Genomic DNA, 10,513 nt, shown 5'->3' on the forward strand with positions numbered 1-10,513 from the left:
AGATTTTAAGTTTTTGCTATACACATATAAAGAAAATCAATGACCCCCGGGGCGGGGCCAATTTTGACCCCAGGTCTTTTATTTGAACAAACTTTGTAGACACTCACTAAAAGATGTTTCATGCTTAATATCTTAACTCTAGCTATTTGGGTTTTTTCAAAGAAGATTTTTTAAGTTTTTGCTATACACATATAAGGAAAATCAATGACCCCCGGGGCGGTGCCAATTTTGACCCCAGGGCTTTTATTTGAACAAACTTGGTAGACACCTATTAGAACATGTTTGATGCTAAATATCTTAGCCATAGCTCTTTGAGTTCTTTAAAAGAAGATTTTTTAAGTTTTTACTATATGCATATAGGGAAAATCAATGACCCCCCGGGCGGGGCCAATTTTGACCCCAGGGCTTTTATTTGAACAAACTTGGTAGACACTTATTAGAACATTTTTCATGCTAAATATCTTAGCTCTAACTCTTTTGGTTCTTTAAAAGAAGATTTTTTAAGTTTTTACTATATGCATATAGGGAAAATCAATGGCCCCCCGGGGCGGGGCCAATTTTGACCCCAGGGCTTTTATTTGAACAAACTTGGTAGACACTTATTAGAACATGTTTCATGCTAAATATCTTAGCCATAGCTCTTTGAGTTCTTTAAAAGAAGATTTTTTAAGTTTTTACTATATGCATATAGGGAAAATCAATGACCCCCCGGGGCGGGGCCAATTTTGACCCCAGGGCTTTTATTTGAACAAACTTGGTAGACACCCATTAGAACATGTTTCATGCTAAATATCTTAGCTCTAGCTCTTTGGGTTCTTTAAAAGAAGATTTTTTAAGTTTTTACTATATGCATATAGGGAAAATCAATGACCCCCCCCCCCGGGCGGGGCCAATTTTGACCCCAGGGCTTTTATTTGAACAAACTTGGTAGACACTCACTAGAAAATGTTTCATGCCAAATATCTTAGCTCTAGCTCTTATGGTTTTTTAAAAGAAGATATTTAAAGTTTTTTTCTTTCGGTTGCCATGGCAACCAGTTCTACATGAAATTAAATTCTTTGAACGATTTTTAAAGGTGACCACCAAAGGAACATTCCTGTGAAGTTTGGATGAAATTGGCTTAGTGATTTATGAGGAGATGTCATTTAAAGTAAAAGGACGGACGCCGGACGAAAAGCGATCACAAAAGCTCACCCTGTCACTTTGTGACAGGTGAGCTAAAAAAAATCAGGCACTAAACATTATTCTTTTAAAGAAATATAAAGGGCATTTATCAATATAAACATCAATAAAACAACATTTTCTCATATTCATTTTGTGTGATCTTGTTTTGTAAGTTAATCGGAGGGTTAAACTGAATGACTGATATTTGTTTACATTGACAACTGTCCATTCCTTCTTAAAAAGGGCGACAGCCATGTCTATATGCCAAATTTCCGGCATAGTTACTTGAATGCTGCTCGCTGTTATGCGATTGAGGTCCTCGATCAATAATTTCAATATAACAAGAGTGCATGGCTCTTTGGCCAACAGGCCAAATCATCATTTTTTTTGTTTGCTTACTGGGCCCTGTATGTATTGCGCATAGGCTATAACAAGAGCGTGTGACTGTGTTAACACATGGTTCTGGTTCGGTTATAACATGGGCAAAAGCTGGAAATTAGCAGATTTTATGCTGTAATGTAAAGTATACCTTTACTGACGGAGGAAGACTTAGAACTATCTACTATCTGTCTTCCTTTAATGTCAAACCTTTTGCAGGGATGTAGACATTTATGCATGTTAAATTAAGAGGAAATTAAAGTGTTGTTTTAAAAGAGGATGAAAGAAGAATTATATAAATTTATGTTAAAAATGGGGGCTTGAATGTTAAAAACAGGTGTCCCTCAGTGTATTATTTCAGGCACACATGGTCATGATGTTCTGTCGGGTTATGGATAGCTTCCTCACATAAAAGAATCAAAAGTCATAAAGAAAATTTGAACCTTCAGCGGTGAGGATTAAGTGGTTTGGACCATTTGACCATGGACGCCCCTGAAAAGTGATCCTACCTTCGCCATGGTCAACTCTCAATAACTTTTATCATAATAGTGAGCTCAAAGAGCAGGCCTTAAGGGCACAAAAGTGAGCTTTACAGTAACCGGTGTACCTGCTAGATAGTTAAGGCTTTCAAAGCTTCCGACAGAAGTACTGCAAATTATGGGTAATTGATTAATCACAACTTTTCGAAAAAACGAATGGCACTTTTAAACTGAAAATGTAATATACAAATGAATGATTATTTTGACTTAACCATTCATAGGCTTTGCATTATTTCATATTAGAGTGTGTGGTTGTGTAGAGTGGGGACGAAAGTGTGCAGTACTTAGTGTATTGAAAACATAAAATGTGTAGCCACCAATGAATTTTAAGTATATATATGTACTATAATTTCTGTCAATGTGCTCCCTTTGAGGCTTTGCCTAATTCATAATATGAAAAAGGCAAAGCCTCAAAGCAAGCTTGATTTTCTTTTACCGTAAACTAGTTTAAAATAATCGTTCATTTTCATTTTACATTTTCCGTTTTAAAATTGTCATTCGGTATTTTATACACTGCTTCCGTTTATTCTGGTTCTTCCTTTCTATTATGGTTCCTATAATATGAAATTAGATGCTGCCTATGGCGCGGAAAGCTCTTATGAATTATGATTTTAGCATAACATGTTTAGTGTAAATGTACACCAGATCTTTCTTGCAGGTATTTTGTACCATAAACAAAACGAATAAATTGGTGGTGTTCAACCTATCATCGGAGCGCTCGGAATATTCCTCAAATCTCCGAATGTAAAGGGGGACCACTGCGCATGCGTCGGCGTTTGGAAAATCCCGTCCGCCATTTTTGTTAATCTCTAATCACAAATGTTGTTTTTACGTTATTTTTAATGTGCTAATTAATCAAAAAGGATATGTTAAAGTATCTTTTTTATATTTATAGTCGTTGCTATAATTCTTGTTAATGAAATGCAGGTTTATTTTCTGATTTTGTACATCATTCTTCCACCGGAAGTGTTACTTAGAATGTGTCTGCTAGCAACAGTCTGAATTAAGTAGACGCTCATTAAAAGCGCTCTGATATCTATATTTAGCTCAAAAGGATTTCAAAATGGCGGCGCCCAGTTAACTAAGGATTTTTTCACAGCTCATTAGGTCTAGGATATATATTTTTTTGAAATGTTCATTTAGTTTTAATTTGATTTCATTTGAATTGATACGCGTCATACATGTTATCTAAGAGCGCTACAACCCTCTGACTTTCCGCGTATAAGTGCGCAGGACACCAGTCTACGCTTCGGTTTTCAATCAGAGTACATCGGCTTTTATCGTTATCTTGTAATTCAAAAAGTTAAGATGTGTCCAATTCGGTACTTTGGACGAAAGTTTTCAAAACCATCACTTAGCAGGTACGTTTCCGTAAAGCTTGCTTAGCGAGCAGGCCCATTTTATTAAAATAAATTTTTTCACTTTTAAAAAGTTGTTTTAACATGAATAAATATCCTTTACTGAATTTTAATGAAACATACCCCAAAAAATTTTTTATCATTGTTTTTGAACCCTAAGTTTGTCCATTAAACTTTTTTTTTAAAACTGACTTCCTTTAATTTTTGAAATTTAAAAAATTTGATTTAAAATGTAAGTGAGAAAAAACAAATTTTTTCCTTTTTTAAAATTTTAAACTTATAAATAATAAGCAAATGTAAATTTATTTTTAAAATCTTAACTGTCCATTTTAAAATGAATGAAAAAAACAGGGGAATCAAAATTTTTTTATAAAATTATTTTTTTCCTCATTTTACTAATTTTTTACAAAAAAAAATAAATTTTCTATATTTGGGGAAAATTTCTATTTTTTTTGGGTATTTCCCCGTTTAAATGCTTCTTTGCACCCCTAACCCCTTGAATTAGGGAAAATATTTTTGCCCCTTTCAAATTTCAAAGATGTGTGAAGGTTCTAAGCTATTGTGTGGTAAATTTGCTTTGAGCTCGCATTTAGACAACATATTTAGAATTATACGGGGAGGTCAAAGTCCATGATCGCGAAGTGGGCCCCGGCTTTGCGTTTCCCGGCTCTAGACTTCATGTGTATATTTAAAAGAAAATCAAATAAAAAAGGTAGAAAAATATGTAGATTTTTATACCTACACATGTATCACTGAAATTCCCAGTGTCATAATAAGTTGGGCGCCCCCATTTTCAATGTAACTCGTTGATTATAGGAGCGGTAACCGTATTCTGATGATTATACATGTAGGAGGGTATTCTATAAAATCAACTTTCCACTTAATAACACTTTCAAAGTTATAGTTTAAAAATTAAGTGGTAAAAATGAACCCCCTTTATTTTTTTGAAATTTAAACATAGTATCTCTGCATACCAAAAATTAACAAAAAAAACAAATTTAAAACCAAAAATGTAAAAAAAAATAACATTATTTAAACTAATTTTATAAAGAATGATCAAAGTTTAGTTTTTTCAAAAGGTATTTTTAAAAATTTTTTTTTATCAAAATTTTTTAAATCAAAAAAAATTTTTAAACCTTTTTAACCAACCCCGTTGGTTTTAAAACTTTTTTTTTTTTTTTGGAAGTTTTTTTTAAATTTTTATTTTTCATTAAAAAACCAATTTTTTATGTTTTTTTTTTCTAAAATTTTTAATTTTTTTTTAAAAATTTTAAAAAATTTTTATATATTATCATGTTACCCATTGTCAGTTATTTGCTACTATGTATTTTTCCAGTAATTTTGTTTTGTTTTTGAATGAAAATGTTGAATGAGAATTCAGTTTAGAAATTGACTAATTAAAAAAGTGATTTCTTATAAATGATGCACCTTAACCTTTTTTTACTTTTTTTTTACTTGCTTGGTTATTTGAAAATTCCTTGAAAATGTTCCAGAAAAATGATCAGCATCAGCTTGTCTAGAATAAAATCATTGAGATTTCTAGATATTGTATTTATATTTGTAATGATAAATTTAGATAACTTTTTCTTAAATGTAAAAAACTTTGTAATATGTTTATAGGGAACACCTCTATGGACAGTAAGAGTTCAGGGGGTGGGTCCGGAGGAATGTTAGAGCTGCTGACAATTACTGATGCAGCTGTTAAAGCCTTGAATAAATCGGCACAGTCGGGGAGTAGCCAGGGGTCTAAGAAATCGCAGCGTAATGACGCTCTTGGCCAGTCAATTCGTAGTGATCACTCAGAGAGATCAAATGGAAGTAATCCTGGAACTGATCGGTCAGGAAAATCAGCACACAGTCAGCTGATTAGTGATCGCTCTGTACGGTCCTCTGATAAGCAACACCAAGGCGACAACACAGGACGATTGGACAGTGACAGATCTATGAAGTCTGCACAGAGTAGGGGATCTATGTCAAGCCATCAGAGTAGGCTGTCTGAACATAGTGGTAGGTCACAGCAAAGTGGAAGATCTGTCGGTGACCCTAAAGTATCTCAGGTAAGTTGAAAACTTTACTGTATGGTGTTAATTTTTATTGAATTTTATTTTAGTTTATTTAGCAAAAGTACATAACATTTTCATTTTTATATGCCCGAAATTCTTTCGGGCATATTATGTTATACCCCCTGGCGTCCATCTGTCCGTCCGTCCGTCCGTCCGTACGTCTGTACGTCCGCACTCACAGGAGAGTAATTTTGTGGCTAGAGGGACAATAGGTTCTCTTTGATGTCATTCATTCCGTAATGCTTTTATGTGGTTATTTTCTTTTGCGTGGCTAAAAAGAACAATAGAGAGAACAATAGAGTAGCCACATAATTACTGTCCTGTGAGAACTTCCGTCCGTCCGTCCGTTAGCAGTTTGGTTTCCGGAGCATAACTTAAGTTCCATGTGACCCACAGTATTCAAACTTTATAGGATGATTGTCCATATTAAGTAGAAGACCCCTATTGATTTTGGGGTCACAAGGTCAAAGGTCAAGGTCAATATTAGCTTAATACTGAAAATGGTTTCTGGACCATAACTTAAGTTCCATTTGGCCCACAGTATTCAAACTTCATAGGATAGTTGCCCATATTGGGTAGAAGACTTCTATTGATTTAGGGGTCACAAGGTCAAAGGTCAAGGTCAATATTAGCTTAATACTGAAAATGGTTTCTGGACCATAACTTAAGTTCCATTTGGCCCACAGTATTCAAACTTCATAGGATGATTGTCCATATTGGGTAGAAGACCCCTATTGATTTTAGGGTCACAAGGTCAAAGGTCAAGGTCACTATTAGCTAAATACTGAAAATGGTTTCCGGAGCATAACTTAAGTTCCATTTGACCCACAGTATTCAAACTTCATAGGATGATTGTCCATATTGGGTAGAAGACCCCTATTGATTTTGGGGTCACAAGGTCAAAGGTCAAGGTCACTATTAGCTTAATACTGAAAATGGTTTCCGGAGCATAACTTAAGTTCCATTTGGCCCACAGTATTCAAACTTCATAGGATGATTGTCCATATTGGGTAGAAGACCCCTATTGATTTTGGGGTCACAAGGTCAAAGATCAAGGTTACTATCACCTTTAAACTGGAAACAGTTTTCGCTCAATAACTCAAGTATTAATCAACCTACAGCTGTAAAATTTTATAGGATTAACAGCTTTATACCCCTGACGTCTTTTCGTCCATCCGTTGTAGCATTTTTACTTACAAGATAACAACTTGATGGTGGTGCTTTGAAAACAGCAACTGTATATATACATGAATGTTCTTCAGCTATAAAGGAGGATTGCTTTTTGAAGGAGGTAATACTGTATTTAATTCCCATGTCTTCCTCACTAAAAGAAAAGGTACTTTCGGGCATATAATGCTCCGCCTAGCGGTGCTCTTGTTTTGTTATGATATAGCAATTATATATTTTCAGCATTTGATGGTTTTGTTAGATCATCTTACAATAGCCTACATGTACAATTGACTTGTTCTAGACAATTTGAAACATGGCAGCAAGAATTTAAGATTTACAGCACAGTATAATTTTATGTAACATAAAAGTATAAGACATGAGATGGGAACAATTGATTTTAATGAATGATAAAAACATGTTTATGGATAACATTTACCATTTTTAGCTCGACTATACGAAGTATATGGAGAGCTGTCCTACTCGCGTCCGCGTCCAGATTTCAGATTAAAGTTTTGGTGCAGTAAAATATTTTTCATTATAACTTTGTCATTTCTTAAGGTATCAACTTCAAACTTCAAATATATGTTCCTTATCATCAACCACATCTTATGTGACAAGGTTCATAACTCTAGCACCAATACTATTCAGATTTATCTACCCCTTGAACTTAGAGTTTTCCTTAAAAAATACTAAATTTTTTAACTGTTTACTTATTTTATTTCTAAAGGGATCAAACCTTCATACTTGAAATATATGTACCTTATCATCATATGTGACCTAATCTTATGTTACACTTAGAAATTTTCTTAAAAAATATTATTTTAAATGTCTTATTTATTTCTAAAATATTTTACTTCAAAATATGTTTATCATCTCCCCTTGTTCATAACTTGCACCAATATTTTTCAAATTTATCTCCCCTTGAAAAATATTATTTTTTACTGTTACTTATTTATTTCTAAAGGGATCAACTTCATACTTCAAATATATGTACCTTATCATCATCCACATCTTATGTGACAAGGTTTCGTAACTGTAGCGAATTATCTCCCTATAAACTTTAGATTTTTTCACTGGAAAAATGTTATTTTTTACTATAACTTTTTCAGGTTTTAAAGGTATCTACCTCAAACTTCAAATACTTATTCCTTATCATCAATTACATTTTATGTGACAATGTTCATAACTCTTGAAGCAATATTTACAGATTTATCTCTCTTTGAACTTAGGATTTTCTTTAAGAAACTTCTTTACCTTTTAAGGTATCTACTTCAAACTTCCAAATATATATTTCTTATCATAACACACATGTGTTTGTGACAAAAGTTCATAACTCTAGCGTGACTATTTTTAGAATTATTCCCCTTGATCTTGGAATTTATGTTAACAAATGAAATTTTTTTACTGTCACTTAATACATAATTATACATAATTGATTTTTCTTTCATAGTATTGTCCTCCTTACTGCGTCCAGTATTTTGTTAGTCGAGCTTCGCTGTCTCCTGTGACAGCTCTTGTTAGTCATGGTATTTTATTTTTATCTTATGTTCACAGCCTACTCATGATACAAGTCATGACAGTGGAATTATCAGTAAAACACATACTGCAAGCGAGGATAAATCCCGAGGAAAACCTTTGACCTCTCCTACAGATGGCAGTCTACAGGAGCAAACCTCTGACGTCAGCACTACTGCAAGTGATGTTCTCATTAAGTCAACACTAGATAAAAGTGAACATAGCATTCTTGCTGAAGGAAAGAACGGTAACAATGGAAGTTCTAGCGGATCCTCCTCTAAGTGTTCAAAAACTTCATTGGGTGTTGAAAACTTCAATTCTTCAGGACCGCAAAAAGTGAAAATATCTAGAAAGCATTTAAGAGAAATCAAACCGAAATTTGAGGAAGGAAGTCCAAGATCGTCAGCTTCAAGTGATAGCAAAGTGCCGTCAGCCTTGCTAGGGTTGAACGGCAGACAGACTTTAAAATCTAATGCTAACAATAATGCTGGACTTACTCAGGGAAAAGAAAAAGAAGTAGTTACAAGTTCTAATGACTCTAATGGGGATAAATTTCCTGTAGAGCGGCCTTTTCCACTTGGAGCCGATACTAAAGATCAGTTTAAAGTGGAAAAAGTAAGAAAATCGGCAGAAAAGGAATACGAAGATGTTAACATGGTTACTAAAACAAAACCCAGAACTAATGGCCATATTCTCAGGGATAATAAATTTGATAAAAAATCTCAGTCAAGTTCAGGCAGCTCTAAAAGTGTTGACAGTGGTGCAGATGAAGCATCAAACAAAGTAAATGCTGCAAAAGATGCTCGTGATTCAAACATGCAGTTTAGAAGTACACCAAAGTATTTTGTTGAGAGGCATACCCCACAGAAATCACAGGCCAGGATTGATGACCCTGGAAAAAGTACAGGTTTACCAGAAAGGAAAAATCTTTTGCAGGATCTTGAAGATAGTGTGGAAATCATCACAGCTCATGGTATTTTTTGACTATAACTTATTTTCAATATGTATGACTAGGGCTGGTTGTAATTGATTAATAATTTTTATTATATATATGTATATAATTTCATGCCCTCCTTTTTGGAAAGTAGGTAGGGAATGTCAGTTAAGAACCATAAGTTACCTAAAAAAATTAAGTTACTTTCTTTTTTTACTTTCCAATATTTTATGTTAAAATACATTTTAAAAATTTAAATTTTAATGAAAATGATACTTTAATTGTTCTTTAAGATCTCAGTAGCAAAACTGGTTTCTTCTCACTATTGAACATTTTATTTACATAATTATTTTCTTTTAAACCTAAAATTTTGCTCATTGTATACATGTAGATATTAATTTAGTTATACGATTTAAGCACATGTATGATGTTGTGAAGTACCTCTTAGTTGTCATGCATTATACATGTATGTATATGTATATAATACATATTAATGTGTTGGTATATTGATAATTAGCACAAGATTCAAGTAGGAGTAGCAGTCAACCAGAAATTGTAACAGTACGTGAAAGAATCGTCACCGTGTCAGCAAAGAATTCATTGTCGCCGGCATCCAGTGTCAGCGATATCGTAACAAAAGCAGCGCCACCTGTAGAGAGCTATCACAACGTTGGATTTAAACTTTGTGATGATAAAGGGCCGCTTGGAGAAGGAAAAGCAAAAACCTTAGGTAATGTGTTACTAAGATAAATACATACAACAAGTCTAAGTTATCATTCTCGAATAGTGTGTAATGATTCTAATGAAAGAAGTACGGAACTGAGGCCTTTTTTGGAGTTTGATTGTTATACATACAAAATTTTCTATTCGCTCTATTAGCTTCCATTCTTAAATTCAATCCTTTCAATATATTGGAAAAGTATTTCAAATTTCTTATTAATAAACTACATTGTATCTGAAGACAACAGTTTATTGTTAACAAGAATAATATATAAATGAACCTTTACATACATGTATATGCAAGATGTTATAAACCTTTTACTGCATAAGCATATTGCAAAAATGGCCGTTTTCACTGAAAAGCCTCTTGTTACAAGTTCAAACTATTATGAAACTATAAAAAATGCTTCAATACTGATCAAATTTGGCACAAATGTTGACTGGACCATAGCCTTTGTAACAACATGCTCAATCTTAAATTTCTGGTTACTATTTCTATGGAGGGACGTCTCAGAATTGCCAAAAATCACTATTTTGAATTTTTTTTTTCATCAAAACTGATTTCAAAGTGCTGCAAATTCTCAATGGATTGAGATAGTCAAAGACTTTCCAGCGTTAGTTATATGTTACCTTCGACCTGAGGCCATTTTTAGTCCAAAAGTTTTTTGGTGA

The 10,513-nt window shown here is 33.5% G+C and overlaps 1 protein-coding gene across 1 annotated transcript; it reads left to right on the forward strand.

The window, feature by feature from the left end:
* The first annotated feature begins 5,049 nt into the window (after positions 1-5,049).
* LOC132757266 (uncharacterized) lies at positions 5,050-9,871 on the forward strand. Its single transcript, XM_060748518.1, has 3 exons — positions 5,050-5,496; positions 8,227-9,160; positions 9,639-9,871. Exons 1-3 carry the CDS (start codon positions 5,050-5,052, stop codon positions 9,869-9,871), a joined length of 1,614 nt encoding a protein of 537 aa, XP_060604501.1.
* Positions 9,872-10,513: the final 642 nt, after the last annotated feature.

Source organism: Ruditapes philippinarum, unplaced genomic scaffold (assembly GCF_026571515.1).
Source record: "Ruditapes philippinarum isolate M1 unplaced genomic scaffold, ASM2657151v2 ctg770_1_1_1_1, whole genome shotgun sequence".
NCBI lineage: Eukaryota > Metazoa > Mollusca > Bivalvia > Venerida > Veneridae > Ruditapes > Ruditapes philippinarum.